This window comes from Halictus rubicundus, chromosome 10, assembly GCF_050948215.1.
Source record: "Halictus rubicundus isolate RS-2024b chromosome 10, iyHalRubi1_principal, whole genome shotgun sequence".
In the NCBI taxonomy this organism is placed as follows: domain Eukaryota; kingdom Metazoa; phylum Arthropoda; class Insecta; order Hymenoptera; family Halictidae; genus Halictus; species Halictus rubicundus.
In genome coordinates this window covers 1,905,771-1,925,605 of record NC_135158.1, presented here as the reverse complement: position 1 = coordinate 1,925,605, position 19,835 = coordinate 1,905,771, and the positions used below count along the sequence as shown (strand labels likewise).

Sequence of the window (19,835 nt, the reverse complement as noted above, 5' to 3'; positions counted from 1 at the left end):
AGACCCTGCCCGCAACGTTCTCCGGGAGCGTAGGTCTAGCGTGACGTCACGGTAGCCTAGTTGGGTTAGGTTTACGCTGGAAATTCTAACGAGAAATTTTTTGTTCGACGATTCATTTTTTCCCATCGTGTCCGCTGCGCTGAGCAAAACGTGTGAAGAGTGAACGCAGTGGCGAGCAGGCAATCGTATCTCGTGAACCGTTCGATCGCGAGACCTCGCGCTATCGGCGTATATGAGATTTTAAACGGAAAATGAATCGACATGAAGGTACGTACGTGTGCGCTGTTCCCTGGCCAGGCAAGTCAGCCTCGAATTCCCCTGTTCGCTAATTTGTTTCGCGTTGATCATAAAATGATTGGGTCGACGATAATTCGGGTTCATGAATAATTCGTGCAGAATCGTCGTCGAGGTTACGAGATCTGCGACACATGAGATTTTTCGCAAGAGACATTTCTCTCGCGAGCCCTGTATCAAAGGGTCTAATGTCAGAGGCCAGATGGCAGCACTTATTAAAAAATTACTCCAATTTCTGAGGATTTGTAATGTTCTTCTTTGATGATTTCGGTAAACTTTTTTGCGATGTCATTCCTTCCCGATGCTTTGTCCTCGCAGGCGAAAAAGCTCTGTCGAAAAAATCGTTTTGGCCGGCTGTCAGAATACTCCACCAGCTGACTACTTTGGAATTAGTTTTCTTCAATCCCCTTCTCTTTCTCATAATGTTAGACTTGTAAAACATATTGGAACGAATTCCTTTTGTTCTTCTACATTGAGCCAGTCTTTTCATCTGTCTTTCTTCAATTTCGAATTTCTGTTCTACGAATAACAAAACATTGTTTATTTACCTGGAAGATCCTAATTCTAGTATTAAACAATTCTGTACATTTGTTTTCGAAGTCTAAATGATACAATCGTAGATTTAAAATCACAATATTTGCACAGGCAATGTAAATACGTATTATTTTTTCTATCTCATTACATCTTTGCATGTTACATAATTAAAGTTACAAATATCGCGTTGAAGCACAAAAGTGTTGTCGATATTACGCTTGTATCGATATCTGTGTCAAGATTACAAAAAATTCTTTTTACCTTTTGTATACCTATAGATTACAAATTATTTGCATAGACTACGTTTATATTTATATTATTTCGCTAAAACTATTCTATATCTTTAATGTTGCAAAAAAATAAATATTCAAAATACATGTCAAAGCGAAAAGAGTGGTGCCATAGGTGATGATATTCTATATATAAATATAAACAGTGCTTCTAATGTAACAAACAAAGGTTAATTGTCAGAAATTATGTATTTATGCATAATGATGTTTACTATTTACATGTTTACTATTTACAGCTGGCCATTAAACAGCTAAAAAAAATCCATATATTATTATAAAAATGTGGAGCAATCTTTGTTCGAAGAGTTGCATGCACTTGCATTCAAATTTAAAAGTAGACTGAAGCAAGTTACTTTTTATAGATTTGGTTCAAGGTTAGTGCACACATACCTGTGCATAAGATATGTATATATATAAATATCTTTTGCAGGAACAACAGCGTTTGCGCTGTTTTGAGACTCGGCGTCATGATTCCACTGTCATCTTTGTGGAACATTTCTCAGTCGGTGTACAATAACATATTATTGAATTTATTTCAGGGGTAAGCTGTGACTCTTGCTTAAAGGGTCATTTTCGGGGTCGCAGGTATAAGTGCCTAGTGTGCTTCGACTATGACTTATGTGCTAGCTGTTATGAAGGAGGTGTCAGCAGTACACGTCATCTCACCGATCATCCGATGCAATGTATACTTACTAGATCTGATTTTGGTAAGAAAATATACAAATCTCTTGCTCTTGTTTCTCACGTTCGAATAACAATTAACATTTTGATATGCTATCTAATAGAATTGTATTATGGTGGAGAGGGAGTGAGTATAGAGCAGCCACAGTCTTTAACTTGTCCCTATTGTACAAGAATGGGCTTCACCGAGACTACCTTGCAAGAGCATGTTACCGCAGATCATCCGGACACTTCTTTCGAAGTGGTAAGTATCAGATGATAATGGATGAGACATAAATACTACTGTATACGATTCAAGAACACGTTGGTGGTCAATTAAAAATGTAAAACAAATAGGCGGTCATATTAAAATTGTAGTACGTGCAACAGGGTGCTGTGCGAATACAGTTTACAGTAGTAAACGACGTCTGAGCTTGCAACTTCATTGTAGGTTTGTCCTGTATGCGCATCCACTCCAGGAGGAGATCCTAATAGCGTGACTGATGATTTCGCGGCACATTTAAGTTTGGAGCATCGTAGTGGACCAAGGGACCTGATCTCTTTTCTAGACGAACCAGCTTCAAGTAGACATAGCGGTAGACGGGTACAACTGCATCAATCTAGAGTTCTTAGTGGGCCACGACCTCGCAGGTATGTATTTCGGTGAGCGTGTGTGGCGAACGTTGCAGTATAATCTGAAAAAAATGATTGCCATACGTTTCAACCAAAATACACAAATTTTGGTGTGGTCGCGTTCGATCAGAGGAACAATACGAAGCGAGGTTGCTAACATGTATGTTGAGTAACACGAATGCGTCAGTGCATCGTACACATCTAATTTCGAAGTTTCACCTTCGAATGCATGTATTTGGCCGTATTGTTTTTTCGTTTGTACTGTAAGGATTTTAATGTATCGATTCATTAGGTGCTCATTCTTAAACCCTCGCAATACATCGCTGCCGAATATTAAGGGTCACGAAATAAGACTTCAGGAACAGTTGTTCATTGTCATCTCATCTTAGATAATGCTCATTGGTGTGTCATTGGACCTGCAGGTCCATGCATTTCAGTTCGTCCGGGGGATTGAGTCCGAGTAGTCGAGATGGTATAGATCCGATTACTGAGTTACTCTCTCAATTATCCGGTGTTCGTAGAGGTGGAGGAACTGGTCAGAGCCCATCAACACCCTCGCAATTACAACACTTGCAAATGCAGCTACAAATGGAGCGCCAACAATTTAGAGTATGTACACTGTGTTGTTCGGTAACCGAAAGTCTTACTCGTTCGAGGTATGCAGTATAAATAATAAGGCACATGGTTCTAGGCTGCTAGGCAACAATTGGAGCGGTTACCTCCCCATACTAGGAGGCAGACACAGGCTATTGGTTCTGTGAGTGGTGGAGGAGGTACCAGTGGAGGTCCTTCTACAACTTTGACCAATGTGGTAGCAAATAGTGGGAGTAGTAATAATAATGCAACCAATGTGGCCAACCCGTCCGGCGTATTGTCTACCAATTCACAGAACTATATGTTTCTATTACCCAGGTATGTCGGTTAAAAAAGTTTCGATTGGATAGTATAGTTTCTTACATAACTGCTGTACGAAATAAGAAACCGATACACTAAATTTTCATCTATACCGTCGTATATTCCGTCATGATATACGTGCATGCGAGTTCTTTGTCGGAAAGCAGTAAAAGTGCATATCATGGTCATTGTATTAGGTGCCAAAAGCTATATTTTAAGATATCCCGTTGAGAGCAAATGCTGCGGTATAGCTATTCTTAACTTCCATGAGGCAACAAGCATATGTTTACTAGCTCGGATACTAACAGACATTTAATCGTTCGACGTTGTTTTCTTTTTATTTTCCCCAGATGCATCACGAGTACTCTGTCTGACTTACATCTGCAGAACATTGAACGCGAGAGCGCGAACAGGAGCCTGTTCACGCGCGAATTAATCGTCAGTACTCTGTCACAAACATTGCCGGAGTTGATACAGCAGGAGTCCGCAGCGCAAACGCCAGTGTCGAGTGCAACTACTGCCACTACCAGTCCGGAAACGCCGAACGCCAACTCGTCAACCGTTTCTACGAAGAAATTAAGTTTAACTCAGGAGGCGAAAAGGGATCAAGCGACGAGTAAAAACGTAACGCAAACGTCTACACAACAATCGCATACTGTTCAGGCTGCTGCTGCTGACGGCGTGGGAACAGGTGTACAGACTCAAGGATTGCCGCCCCCGAACTCGAATAACCTCGCGACACAAAACACACCTAGGGTTCAAACACTGATGCATAGTGTATTACCGCCACTGGTGAGTCTTCGCTAAATATTTCACCGATTTTGTTTATAACGAACCCCTTTAATATACGGATATTACACAGTTTATTTCGTCATTCTGTATTTTTCTCTGTAGCATTCTACACGATCAATTTTCTAGATACACGTTGAACACAACAAATAATTATGTAGTATCCGAATATTAAAGCTATTTATAGTACGTACAGAACAGAATTGGGCATTATTCTAATAAATTTTCATTTGTTATTCGTTATTCCTTTATTCGTTACACTGTAGTCTGCCGATTAGCGACAAAAATCGGGACCGGCTAAATTCATAAAGTAACTGTTTCTTTGATACGATTTTTTTTTCACTGTTTTATAGAACGAAAATGTGGAACAAGTTCAGTCGTCTAAAGCTCTCATACTGTAACTTATACTACTGTAAAGTTGGCGGTATATCCCTCAATCAAAGTTCTATGAAACGACTAAAAAGAATCGTACATCAATTTTTAAGGTATCGTTGTAAAGAAGAAGCTTCAATGTTTAATTCCATGGTGGTTTCAGTCACGAAAAAAATCTTTCAAAATTTTCACAAACGTTCGAATATATAGCTTTTTCGAAAAAAAAACGCGTCTTCAGTTTCTCGCGCGCTACATCGTGAGAAAAATCTTAGAATAATATGAACGATGGATTATGAAACTAGAGGCTTCTAGCTTTAAAATGAGTCCAAATTTATTGTCTTGCAATCATTTTTTACGAAATTATCACAGTTTAAATATAGGTATATGGTATTTGGTGTTCAAATACTTTTTGCATCCAGTGTACGTAAGTTTTAAATGAAGTAATTAATAATTAATTTATTCGTTATTTGAAATAACTTTTGCCCAACTCTGGTACAGAATGTTGCTCAACTAACAGATTGTCCTGATAATAAGACGAGATGGTTTTCTGGTAAATGAACGTTTGAAATGTTTGCGTACAGGTACTGCGTGAACCATTGGTGTCACCAGTTAGAACTATCAGAGACCCGATGGCGACCCCGACACCAGCGTACCATAGAGTAACAGGTTCTTCGCGTAGGAAGCCGGTTAGGGCTGTAGATGGCAGAAACCAGTCTACGGAACCTCCGCCCCCACACTAACCCCTCCTTAGCCCGTACCCACCCACCCTGACTCCTCACAGGACCCTCTAGCACTAGTCCTAGCACTGTTTAGAACACCTCATCATTATTGTTATTATTATAATATTATATATTAATAATTATTCGAATGCCCTCCTCCTCACCCTCCCTATCTTATCACTTTCCAAACAAAAAAAAAAAAGAAAACTGAAACTCTAATCTCGCCATCTTTTTTGTCGTTATTGTGACATGGAACAAGGGCAAGGGCTGATTCGCCGACACATGCAAATAATGTACATAACTCACTTCTTGCAGTCATACACAAACTCCTCGTGCACCGCTCCTCAGCGAGTCTTGCCACGTTCTTCCATATTGAAAACATTTCTGTTGTATTCTGTGTCACGACACACACGTTGAATTGAGGATATATATATGTTGGGACTGGCCGAGAGAAACGCAAAAGAATAACGTAAAAAGGATCGCAGAGCACGGCAACGTGGACAAAAAAAAAAATATTAAAAGTTTCATGGTTTACTGGTGACTGCGTATACATATAAGTAACGGTTTCGGACAGAGTCGGACTTGTTCGATGAAGGCGAAAGAATACTCAAAAATGTACATCTCGAATCACACGGGAGCCCTGTGAATACAGAGAATTCGAGGAACTTAGAAAACGCACCGTGCTCGTCGTACGCATTACGCTTTTACAACGCCGGATCCGAGAGAGCTGGTGAAATTAATCTTCTTTTCCTCTATACTGATTATATTGTGTACTTTGTTAAACGGTTAGCAGCTAACGTATCCTGTACTCTCGTTTTGTTTGCTTTTAGGATACGGAACACGTGTTTCATAGAAAATTAGGGATTTATTTGTCGCCTGGGTTGGTCCGTTCGCGATTCAACCTGTTAACCGGCTAACAGTCGATGTTGCCGAAAAAACATCATAACACGCTTTAATTCGAAAATGTTCGGAAGCAAATATAGGTGAGATTACTAGACTATGGATTTTAGAAAATTTCAGCCGAACATTAATCTAATTCTTTTATTAAAAATTTCATTGAGTTCCAAATAAAATATAAATCTCAGAGTTTCGGAATGTCAAGATTCCAACAAATACATAATATCCTCAGTCTAGCGATTACAATTATAATGAGTTTGTCTTGTTTTTCTCGGTTAACGGGTTGACAAATCCAGATTAGAACGGAACGTATTAAGGCAGTGATCGACCATGAAAGAACTTTTAATGTCTCGCCGTTTCAGCGATACAAATTTGTCCATACACCGGTACACAGCCACACATACATACACACAATCACGTATACACGTAACTCATAGACCTTTCGATAGTGTGCGGATGTTTATGCAAATGTAGATTTTTAAGAACTATTTTACAGAAACCGTTTCGTACAAAGCGAGATCCTCGTCGAACTTTATCGTCTTTTTAACTGCACTGAACTTTAAACATTGATATATTCTATATATGCATAAAACCTGCATTACAGTTATCGAATGGAAAAGAGTAGTCGCGAGACGGTCGCGATTATTATGTCAAATCAATCTCGATGCTTGCAGAATTAATTGCTGCGACACGTGTATCTTCAAAATTAGATTGGCGGGCCATCCCTTGGCATGTTACGGCTGCTCTAGCGATCGCTGTTGGAAAATGGAGGGATTAGACGGAGCTTTAAATTATATTTTAATCAGAAAACCTCGAATATACTTAATTCAAAGCGAGCGAGATATTTATTAGATACGCGTGTCCCTTAAAACAAACAAAAAAAAAAAACGATTCGCACGGCATTTCGTCGTCTTTTTTTCTTCGTTTTCGCCTATAATGGCAAATCTAATCGCTCCATTTTACGGTACGAAGCGAGATTAAATTTACAATATATTTATACGTGTGTTTTATTTCGTTTTATTTTCATTTTCGGTGTAAGAGGCTTCATCTGAATTTCTGTTTGTTTTCTTTTGTTCGGCGAATGAATTGGTCGATTTGCGTTTTAACTAGGAAAAATAGTAAAATTATAATCTTGAAGGCGACGGAAAAAAATGCAAGAAAAAGAGAAGATGCATCGAACGCGTGCGTGTGACGCACGTTGCGAATGCATTGCGCGGACATTCTCCGACGCGGCGATTCTACTGAGAGTAGAACTGCAATCAAACCAGCTCGCGTCTAAAACGAGTAAATTAGTTATGTTTCGATCATCCTCATGCCTCCCTTCCTTCCTCCGTCATTAACAACCACCTGATGCCATCACGATCCCCTCCACTCACCCCACCAGCCCCTTACCGCTCTTTCTTTTTAATTTCACCGCATAGGTTCTCTTCGTTAATCCATTTGTGTACATTTCGTTTTGTAATTAATTTTTCTTTGTATTAATTTCTCATCTTATGTTGCTTTAACTATTTTTTTTTTCTTTTGTGGGTGTATCTGCCAGACGTGGATGATGAAAACAACAAAGTAAAATTATACATATATATATATATATACACACTTATACATATACATATAAACTGATAAAAAATTATATAAAGTATGTAGCGTGTGACTTTTCATTATTACAATTACTTTTTTAATTGTCTTTACATGCTCTCGCGTGTTCCGGCTTTTTTAAACGTTCAAATTCGTAATCGAATTTGTCATATTAACGTTACGAATAACCAAAGGTGTTGAAAGACTAGACGTTTCGTTTCTCTCTGTCTCTCTATTTCTTTCTCTCTCTCTCTCTCTCTCTCTCTCTCTCTCTCATCCTCCCGAATCTTTTGTTGAATTTCTGTCTGATCCCCTGTTAATCGTATTCTCGTGTACTTTGCGATTCGTGAATTAACAATTAACACTGCGAGAAAAAAAGAGGACAAGAAAAATGGAGAAAAGGCCACTAGACAAGGAGGAACAAAAAAAAAGATAATATACTAACTGCCTTAACACGAATTGCCTGATAAAATTCACAGGGAACCTTTCGGAGATGTGTCGATTTTACAATTAAAAAAAGTCTTACAATTTGTTAACCGGGTGGTTTTGGGACGCGTACACAATTATGCGAGGTAAACAATTAGTTTCTATCGCAGTAATAAATACATGTAAACACGGATATAATCGTTGCTGTTAGAAGATACTAAAAAACGCAAGATCATTCGCTACACCGGAAGAGATGGTGTCGATTACGGAGAAAGAGTTACTTACACTCGACGGAGAGGGGAAAAAGCGTTTTGTCAGCGTTTGATCAGAACGAAGCAAGACTCCGCGCGAGCATGCGACACGAAACTCAATTCCCATTGATCGACAAGAGAAAACGAATGCGACGAGAGCATCGACAGTGGCTCCGACTTTCCTATGTATCGAATTCAACTTTCTTCATATAAAGTCGACGATTAGCACGTGCTGCGCCTCTTCATTTTTTTCTTTCACGATTCCAATGTGCCGCTGTTCTGTCCGCAGCAAACTTGCGTTCCCCTTGTTTCTACGTCACTTCCGGAATCCCAAAAAGCTCGAGCAACAGTCCGATTACTCGTAAATTAGTATTACGCTGCGGTCGTTCCGGCGAGCCGCAATAATTTTCGCTGAAAACAACGTGTCTCGATTAACTAAATATTTTGTAATCAACACAATAAACCCACAATCTATTAGGTAACGAAAAATGTTCGTTCGAAGAAATCTGAACTTTCTTAAAATAACTGTTACCGCTTTAAATACTGGAAGTCTATCGACAGACTTTTTAATAACTGAACATTAAAAGAAACTGCTATCGCTATTAAACGATTTATTAACAGAAAAAAGTGCACAATTCGTTTTCACAGTAACCAAATTTAATGAGAATTGATTATACGAGCTTTTTCCGATACCTAATAATTACAGCCGCCTCCCAATGGAACGCTGCGCTATCGTCACCGATTTTTCATTTACTTCGTCGATTAATTCAAATCTCGGCGTAATCTTCAAAGCAGAACGGCTTTTTACGTTACATATAAAATATGTACACATACATATGTATATGTATATTTATTCGTAAAAACGAAAGGATCCCTTAGAGTATCGTCGTAACTTTCTCTCTTCTCTCTTCTCTCTTTTCGTTTCGAAATGTTCCCGCTTTTTTCGGGATGCAGTAACAGTGGTGGATTATGCATTCGAAAAGCCTAGGACAGAATAAAGTTTGGAAATTGTCATCTGAAATTACGAACGGAAACAAATAAACGCATTACATTACACGAGTAACCCTGGAACGGTACCTTCGGGTTTATTGTGATCCTAGACAAAATTTCTGTATACCAATTTCCGATACTGCATTGCAAAATAATTGCAAATACGTAGTTTCTTTCACTTCCATTCTAGTAAATTTTTATACCATTCCGGGGATAAATATATTGATAGCAATTACTGCGTCATTCGTTACGATGGATAAATATTCCGCCACTGGAAAAGAAGAGAGCGTACCAGAATTCTCGATCAATTGTATCGAATGGTTTTTGGGAAAAGATAAGTGGGTTTTCACGAAAAAGAGGGCGAACTTGACAACGAATTTCCATGAACATGGCGCCATAGTTTTCGATCTCGTCACGCGAACAAGAAAAATCGGAGAGGATGAAAAAGCGCGCTTTTTTCTCTCCCAAATCTCAACCCCTTTTCTATTCGACGAAAAATTGTCCCGTTATTTTACTTATCATTGCCTACCGCATAAATATACACAAATATTACTATATATACGCGTGCGTATAGATGAAATATTTATATATACGTTCAAGCAAGTGTATTCGCGCGCACGTGTGTATACCGGAAGCGGACAGTAGAGACTGGCAAAACTTTTATCTACACATAATTTTTTATCCGCTCTGTTCGTCGAATAAAAAAGATTCCCGCTTGTAGAAATTCAAATAGCAGTTTTGTTTCGAACGATTGTAGAATATCCTTGTGGTAAAAGGATACTTTGCCTACCTCTTACGATCGACGATCGATGATGATCGCTAGACTGCGAAACGTTCCATTCGGTCTCGGGCATCTCCGTCGTATTTTCAACTGAGTGATTTTTCGCAGAAATTATTTACAGTGGCGTGGTCTAGTGATCACTCTCATCACTCGCAAGTATGCACACGTATTGAGACAAAAAACGCAAAAAAAAAAAGAAAAACAAACAAAATATATAAAAAGACGGAAATGAATAATCGCAAGGCCGAGAAAGTAATCAGAAGAGAAAAAAAGAAACTTTCGAGATGCGATCGAATACAATGATTTCTCATATATTACGCTCTTATCGCGATACAATTTTCTTATCGTTATAATCGATTTATTAGTATTTAATAATAAATTAGGACTTGTAGGTAGATAGAGGCCCAAGATGGCGAAAGTTTGTATAATAATATATCGATACGATCATTTCGAACAAGGAAGATTTGTCATTGACATTAGAACGATGCTCTGTCATTTAGCCTGTTAACCGGAGTGGACAAAAGTTAAATGGTGATCGGTGTTCAAACGTATATCTTATACCTATATTTATAAATTTTCAATGTTTTCTTTCCATCTGTTTACGCAAAGATTCTTGAATCCATAGAGATCGTCTCTGGTTATCAGGTTAATGGCGCGCGATTCAACTCACACTCGAATTACTCTACTTCGTCGTTGTAAGAAATTGTCTGATAAAGATAAAACGGTTGCTAACGAATAACTAAAAAAAAACACATACAAAACAAAAAAAAACACATTGTAAACGTGAGAAAGGAAACTTCCTTTTACTTTTTATTAAGGATATTTATTACACTATATTTTCCCACAGTATTTTTGTACTGTGATATAAAGTATGCATACGCGTAATATGCACCATCGATAACTATCGCTGTTGCCTTCCTCACGTCAGATATGCATGGTACGCGATCGATAAACAAACGAAAATATTTCAGCGTTGAACGCAAGAGCTCGGAAGACTCTAAGGAAATAATAAGTAAATCGACGAAAAGAGAAGATGTTAAAAAAAACAGAGGGAAAGAAAGAGTACCGTTTAATTTGACTAACGTTGTCGCGTCCGTGATAGAACTCGTTAGTCGAATCGTGTCGTATCTCGCTAATACTTGCTCGTTTACAATCGATACCTAGGTGCACTTTCGGCGTACATTTTCTTTCGATGAATAATTCAAATGTGTCACCGACAATGTATTGTATATTCAATCTGCGAACCGGATCGTCTCTCGATCGGTGTACGTTCCTCATAAAATCGATCGATAATTTGTTTACGAAAGTCTGACAAGTTTTGCTTAACCAAACAGGAAAAAAAACAACATAATCGAAGGGAAGATGCGAGTTGTGTGCGGAGGAGAGCACGATGAGCAAAATTTGTAGGAGCTAGCAAAGCGCATATAGATGAATGTATCAACGCTAGGTAAAGAAGAGTGGGTTGAAGAAACTTACGTAGCGGCTTCATGGCCCTCTAACATCTAGGTTTTCTTTTTTCATTGTCGTTTCAATTAATGGTGGGTGGTGTACGGGATAAGAGGGTAGAATCAAAAAAAAAACAGAATCGACAAGACGAAACTTCTCCGCGAAGTTCTTTCTAGTTCATCGGACAGAAAGACAGCGAAAAATAGTGTGCGGACGCGTGCGTGTGTGAGAAGAAGACGGAGAGAGAGAGAGAGAGAGAGAGAGAGAGAGAGAGAGAGAGAAACGGAAATACTGTGCGCATGTGCAAATGCCTATAAATGTATGTTTATGCCTGACTGAGAAGATGTGAAACTGGAATATATTAATAATATTTTGCGTTTCTTTTTTTCAAACGGTTTTTCGCTTCGAGAATTTTATAGCTTGGGAAAAAGTCTTTGAAGTAAGGTTAGCAATGCAATTCTGCTCATAGGATTATTGGCACTCGCGACATCGCGATTAGTATCGTCGTAAACTTTCCTCGACACGGCCGTATTGAGCGTGATCGATCGCTTGAATTTCAATGAAGACGAAAAGACAGAAAAAGAGAACGAAAAAAACGGTATTTGAAGAAAAAAAAGAAACTTTATTAGCTTCGTACGTGTGCAAGCTTAAACGCGAGGTGTTCGTTCTGCGTTAGGATCGCACTAAACAGTTTACGCGAGAATGTTTCGTAGGGCAGGTGTCGGTGATGAATGATTTCGATTGTACTTATGCGAGCCTGGTGTGTCCGTACGATCGATCATATAGATTTTACACGATTATTATGCACTCACGATATTACCTTAATTCGGCCTTGTACGTCGACGACGGCCAAAGTTTGCCCTTCGTTGTACAAAGTGGACCTCGGAACGCTTTTTGATCTTGATGAAGTTGCCGCACAATTAGTACGGTGTCATCAACATGAATTTTGCTAACGATTTTTTCCCCTCTCAAGTCTGCTCGAAATACGTACGCGAACAAATTGACTCGATGCGACGATAACGGTTTGCGAATTTTTACCTGATTTTTAAGAATTAATCGATAACAGAAAAAAATGTACGAGCCTGATGAATGAACGTCGAACATTGTGTGTGTGCGTGTGTGAGAGAGAGGGAAAGAGAGACAGAGAGAGAGAGAGAGAGAGAGAGAGAGAGAGAGAGAGAGAGAGAGAGTACTGCGCACGTGACACGTTGATACGGAAAGTGTTGAGACGAATATTACTATTAAAGTACTGATAGAAAATTAAAGTGAAATCTTATACATAATAATTATTGAAATGTAAATTGTGTTTGGTTGTATTTTGTGTTATTCGCCTCTGATGCTGAATATAATGGAAATTCGATTGAGTCTCGTTGTTTTTCGAACTCCCTGTATTTCCGGTGATTGTCACGGAATCGAATTATTTGAATTTGAATTTTGCCGCCTTAACACGTGTTTCAAATGTGGCTCGCTATTGGAGTCGTTCTCATCCGTCATCGAAGATGAGTTTGAAAATAATGGAACGATACAATGGCGGTGGCGTAGGGTGTACGCATGCAGAGAGGATACGAGAGTGCTCATGTCCGAGTTTTCGGCGTTCTGTAGGATTAGTATATACCTCTCCCACGGAGAATATATAAAACTTCGGGAAAGGTACCGAAAAACGTAGCCTACTCTACGTTTACACGGAACCACGTGGTTAGGATTTTAATAAACTCACTGAATTTTTAGTTCAACGAGAACCATTTAACTGTGTTTTATTTGTAACTATAATTACATCCGTCGTATCGGTACGACGAAGAATATGTACCACGAGGTAAGTCTCGTAACGCAGTAAAACTGGAAGAGTTCAGATACGTCCGATCGCAAAGAATTACTATTTTGAATTGTGCGAGGGAAGCCTCGCGTAACGGTCGCTACGAGAGACGGTTGGGAGTAGGGCTGCCAACTTCTTGACGGTGATCTCCCTAGGCGCGACCTAGTGGAATGACGACACCAGCGCCATACTCCCCACAGTTCCCGGTATAGTGCTGACATCTGCTCAGCCTTATCATGGACAAGACCCCAGGGCATCGACGAGATATTTAGAAAGACTGCCAGCCCGCATGTTAAACTGCGTATCTCAAAGTGGGTCCCAGGTGGGTACTGGGAGCGGTCGGTAATGGCCCCAATCACCGACGAGATATATATAAAGACTGCCAGCCCCCGTGTTAAGGGCCAGTTTTCCTACGTGGCCTTGAGTCGCCACGCTCCAAACAGGAACTAGGAGAAGCTTCCTAGCGATCTTCACGCTACGAACGGCCGCATAGGAGAAGCTCAAATGACAGTGTGTGTGCCGTGTGCGTGCCGTGTGCGTGTGCCATGGTTTGCTGCACACAACGCTAGATCGTACAAGCAGAGAGGAATGAGAGTGCTCACGCCCGGGGTTTCGGCGTTCCCACTTTCGTGACATCGCCGCTTTAGCATGGCACAGAACCGGTCAGTCTCTCCTGGAACAGAACCGGTCAGTCTTTTAGCATGGCACAGAACCGGTCAGTCTTTCCTGGAACAGAACCGGTCAGTCTTTTAGCATAAGACTGAACGCACATTATTTTTTTAACCAGGATTAGAACGTACAGCTTAATTGTTTTATATGAAATATGTAACTAACATGTAAATCTTGTGTACAAAATCTCTAATTAATATAAATTAAGAATAATATTAATTGTAATGATACGTATCTTATTTTTTTCCAATTTTGTAGTTGCAAACTCTAGTTGTAAAAAATGGAAAATCCGGAAAAATTCGAACAAATACAGATTTCATATCGAAGTTTAAAAGCGACCAACCTGAATATTAATTTAATAATGAGCTATTGTCATCAACACTATCTTAATTTTTTTCATATATTTAGTTACTGTTATTACTAATTAAAAAAAATTTTCTTTCATGAATAAATATTTTTTTCCGCCTCAACACCATAAGATTTTTACTAGATGACTTTAAAAACACATTAGAACTATTTTTAAATAATTTTACTCGAAAACATTCTAGTTTACTCTTTATTTCACCGTTCTACTAATTTTTTATGGGCTGCATTGCAGCTCTGTTTAACACTCTTTTACAACTCAATACCATGGTACCATCCATATTCAAGGAAGAACAATTTTTTGCGACGATCATTGAAAAAATAAAAGTGTTTCCTTCATTTCAGTCCTTTAGTGCGTTGGTGACGTAGCGCCCAGCACACCTATTTACCTGTGTTCTGTGTCATATCTGGAATTTTATGGTATTCTAACAATCCCTATTGAGTCGCAAGCCAAACCATACAAGCGAATGCATTCACAACTTCCAGAGACCTGCCTCCAAAACTAATTAAAGGAAGGCTAGACATGCAGTGTGTAATAAACTCCTCAAAAGAGGCGGATTCCAGTCGCTCGTGTTATAAACCTCATTCGATACTGCATCGAAAGTGCATACACTTTGTTCATGATACACTCTTTGTAATAATTAAATTCAATAAAATATGAAGTAAATCTTTCACGCTGCTAACGGCCCTCGCAGAGTTGGGCATTATTTGGGATAAAAATTATTTAAATAAAAATTCGAATAAAAGATACTTTATCTTTATTTGTTATTTGAAGGTTCGAATAAAAAAAAAGCATCTTTATTGGACGAGTGTCGAATAAATAATTTTATTAGATGAGAATTTATCCGACGAATAAAAATACTGTTTTATATTCGAAGCTCCAAATTAAATTTTCATTTTTTATCTGTACTGTTATTCGGAGGCTACGACTAATTCTTCCGAATTTCGAATAATTTCTTCAGCTCGAATAAGCGGCTTCGAGCCCCGTCGGCCCAGGCCCAGAAGCCTCGGTCGCCCAGCGATGCAATAAACGGCAGCCGCGCGACCGAGGCGAGAACAGGTATATCGGTGTGAAACTCCACCAATCAAATTACAAAACTTCTTTATTTTTCATTATTTTTTATAGCACTTCCATTAACCTATTTGTGGAGTTTTTCTGATTAAAATGACACTAAACACGATATAATTTGATGTGTATTGCTATTCAAACGCTTCGAATAATTTTCTTCGAATAATCTTTGCTAGCTGTAAGCTGTTAAAATTTTTGTACAATTTGATTGTGTGGAGTTATACGTGTAGACAAAAGTATTTACTTTGATTGTAATTTAACTTACTTTAAAAATTAACTTATCTTATTTAAATTGAAATGTAGGGAATTTAATATTATATTTTTCTAGAATTGTTTAGGCATCATGATTGCCCATGCTCAGACATCATGTCTGAGTCTGTGTTACGAATGAGTGGGACACTGTAATTTTTTAGTTATTTATTGGCATGCTTGGCCTTAAGAATTTGTTACGGGCTTGGGTACGGGTCTAGAAACAAGAAGACAGACCAGCCGTACTCCACTCAATGACAATTGACACATCGCAGGCAGACACTCAGGAGTAAGGCGATACAAGTTTCGGGGAAAGATCCTTGAACAAGGGATCTTTGTGCAGTATCCTGCAAGGCTTACGTGAGAAAATGAATTCACGGCGTCAGTAGGCGTTGCACAATTTACGTAAGGTTAATGATAGTTCAGTAAGTTAAATAACACGATATTAAGCAAGCCATATAGCAGTTAATAATAACATCACCCTCCAAAAAATTATGATGATTTACCATATTTATATACCTTCTATGTGTATGTAACTCCGTAAGGGTATTTTAATGATATTATCGATTCATATGTAAGTTCATTCGAAACAAATTCGTTAGAATGCCGGGAATATTGTCTTTTAAGTTTTTCACGTGAATTATTTCAAATATTAATACAAATAAAGATTACGCACATACTTGCCGAATATACCTAATGTAGTTATTTAAAAAATCAAATATATTAAAAATCCCGTTATAAGTTACAAATGAAATACTATTATTACCATTGTTTATTTCAAAAAGAACGCAGAGTTGAATCTTGGGTATTGCGATAACTCGCTCGCCCGAACTTGTCCGATTCTTTTCGAACGCGCTCGATGAGGTCGGGTCATGGGTCGTCCGAAAGGCTCGGGCCTCTCGACGTGTCCCGATTCGAGTGCCCGATTCACGAGCCGGCCCGCACATCCCTACTGTGTCACATCTGGAGTTATATGGCACGCTAACAATCGACATTGAGTTGCAAGTCAGACCGTACAAGCAAACCCATTCGCAACTTCCAGAGGCCTGACTCCAAGGCTAAAATAAGTAAAGGAACACAGAAAATGCCGTGTGCCAAAATCCTCAAAAACACTGGATTTCAGTCGCTCGTACCGTAAATTCTGTTATTCGTTAACAGGGGTTCGAACCGTCGCTTAACCATAACCAAGGGGTTAAATTGGGTTAACCAAGGAAGGTTAATGTAATCCATTTTAACTGTATGGGAACGGTTCTTAAATTCTAGAAAGAGCGGGCTAAAGTTACTTAAACTTTATTTTTTAAATTTCAGGAATTATTTATTCCAAGAAACCTTGATAACAATCCTTTTTTACTGTCATTCGAACAACAAAATAATAAGTATTATCTACTTATTTAAATAAAGTAATAAATATAATACAGATAATAAACAATACAATGAATGTAATAAAATAAGAAACGTTATCTAATTTAAGGAGAAAATAAATATAATACAAAAGGTGAACATAGATATAGAAAAATTAGCACAGAGCAGATTATAGAATATAAATATGGAACCCTTTACGTATATATAAACAACAGTGCAAGTGAATATTTTAATTACTTGGATATGTAACTGAGGAAGTATCTTCTCTCAATTATCGAACACGATTAACTCTGTGTTCGCTCATTGTTCCGTCGTGGAACAAGAAAGGCTCCAAATTAAAACAAACTAAATTATTTTACAGCCACGAAAACAGCTGGTCACGACCATGTACTGGGGTTCGGGTCAACCTTCCCGCCCGTCTTCGGCAACGCGTACACACCCGGTGAAAACCCGGAAAATTTTGCCGTCTCAGCAAGCTACTCTATGTACAAACCTGGATCGCAGATCGCATTTTTTGTTAAACAATAATTTTTAATTAATTCTCATGGATCTTTTTTATTAAAACGTAATTGTTTAAATATAAACTTCCGAACTATTTTTTACTTTCTAAATATGTATTTTATATGTATTTTTTTTTATGTTTCACACATGTAATGTTTTATGGAATATGTAAAATACAAATTGGAGAAGTCTTTTTGTAATAAACGCATACAAAAATTACCGAGAAGGTATGATGATTTGAAATCTGGTGTTATGTCCATTTCCTTTGCAACTTTATTTGCTGCGATCATAGCTTTGCTAAATCCTTCATTTCTGTATTCCGCAAAGAATACGTTAAGACCTTTCAGATGCTTCGTGGCCAAATCGATGTGCATCTTTTGATTGTGCAATACTTTGCTGACGATGTTAATTTTTGATAATATTTCGTACCAAATGATAAAACTGGTAATAAATTCAAATTCATTTATCTTGCGCATAATAGACAAAATCTCAATTTTCAATTTATTGTCAGATGCGTTGTTGCCAATTTTGATCAAGGCGTTTCGAAATTGGCGAATTTGAAATCGAATAGCCTTTACACTATCAAAACGGCATTAAAGACAGTCCAAATGATGTCGTGTTTGGACTCATTTTGATCGGGATAAGCTCTACAATTCATTCGTATTAACAATGTTGTTCTGATTCAAAACATAAAAGCATAAATTGCCAATAATGATCGATTCTCCATCCGCTTACATTGTAGGCTGTTGGTCGGTCGCTGGTCTTTGAAGTTCCGAGCTCGCGGAGTCCCGAGAGATCGGTGTGAAAGAACTACCAATCCAATTGCAAAACTTCATTGTTTTTCATGATATTTTTATGGGACTTGCGCCAACTAATTCGTGGCATTCTTCTGATTAATATGACACTAAACACGGTACAAATTGGACTGTATTTAGCATTTTTAACTTTTGCCAGCTCGACGAATAAACGGCGACGACGGCCGACGAGGACCGACGAGCGCCGAACGTCGAAGACCCAGCGACGACAGACGACATACAATGTAAGCGGATGGAGAATCGCGCACGAATGAAAGTTTAAACTTTTAGATTTTTCAACATATCCTCATAAAATTGTGACGAGCGAATGGAGGGGATTTTCCTGATGAAAATGAGGTCAAATTCGAGTGTAATCGAACAAGTTTCACTGATACGTAATGTTACGATAAAAATTACAATCTCATTAAAGACAGTCCAAATGATGTCGTGTTTGGACTCATTTCGATCGGAACAAGCTCTACAATTCATTCGTATTAACAATATTGTTCTGATTCAGTGAAACTTGTTCGATTACACTCGAATTTGACCTCATTTTCACCAGGAAAATCCCATCCATTCGGTCGTCACAATTTTATGAGGATATGTTGAAAAATCTAAAAGTTTAAACTTTCATTCGTGCGCGATTCTCCATCCGCTTACATTGTATGTCGTCTGTCGTCGCTGAGTCTTTGATGCTCGGCGCTCGGCAAAAGTTATTCGAAGATTTATTCGAAGCCTTCGAATAAAAGATACAGATAAAAGATGAAAAAATTATTCGAAGTTCGAATAAATCCGCTTCGAATAAAAAAAATTATCTTTATTCGTAGGATAAATTCTCGTCGAATAAAATTATTTATCTGATACTCGTCGAATAAAGATACTTTTTTTATTCGAACCTTCGAATCGTTGTTTAAATAATTTTTTATCTAAATAATGCCCAATTCTGACCACAGGTGCCTTTTGGAAGGACAGCCCACCTGTTATCTAAACATTCTTTTAAAGTCCTTTTTTTACAGTCGCAGAGGAAGAAACGCTCTGTATTTTGGATTTCAAGTAATTGTAGACACTTGTATGATTCTGTTATATATACTACTTTGACAAAATTAGAAAATAAAAATTATGTGACGTGTGTAATCACCCTGTCGATGAAGTATCGAATGCGGTTTATGACACGAGCGACTGGAATCCACCTCTTTTGAGGAGTTTAGTACACTGTCTAGCCTTCCTTTAATTAGTTTTGGAGGCAGGTCTCTGGAAGTTGTGGATGCATTCGTTTGTATGGTCTGGCTTGCGACTCAATAGGGATTGTTAGCGTACCATAAAACTCCAGATGTGACACAGAACACAGGTAGGTGTGCTGGGCGCTACGTCACCAACGCACTAAAGCACTGAAATGAAGGAAACACTTTTATTTTTTCAATGATCGTCGCAAAAAATTGTTCTTCCTTGAATATGGATGGTACC

At 38.4% G+C, this 19,835-nt stretch overlaps 1 protein-coding gene and 1 long non-coding RNA gene across 3 annotated transcripts; one reads left to right on the top strand and one right to left on the bottom strand.

Annotated features, from left to right (window-relative positions):
• The first annotated feature begins 28 nt into the window (after positions 1-28).
• Positions 29-12,916, top strand: LOC143358034 (E3 ubiquitin-protein ligase KCMF1). Of its 2 annotated transcripts, none has more exons than XM_076794871.1 (8): positions 29-267; positions 1,658-1,825; positions 1,904-2,043; positions 2,230-2,429; positions 2,933-3,020; positions 3,103-3,323; positions 3,656-4,097; positions 5,048-12,916. In XM_076794871.1, the coding sequence occupies exons 1-8, from the start codon at positions 252-254 to the stop codon at positions 5,204-5,206; spliced, it is 1,434 nt and encodes a 477-aa protein (XP_076650986.1). In that variant the 5' UTR covers positions 29-251; the 3' UTR covers positions 5,207-12,916. The 2 variants fall into 2 exon arrangements, with proteins under 2 accessions (XP_076650986.1, XP_076650985.1); XM_076794870.1 differs by having other exon boundaries at positions 30-267; positions 2,834-3,020.
• LOC143358039 (uncharacterized) lies at positions 6,365-9,309 on the bottom strand. Its single transcript, XR_013082917.1, has 2 exons — positions 9,169-9,309; positions 6,365-8,745 (listed from the first exon to the last, which is right to left on the bottom strand). It is a non-coding gene; the product is annotated as an uncharacterized LOC143358039 (long non-coding RNA).
• Positions 12,917-19,835: the final 6,919 nt, after the last annotated feature.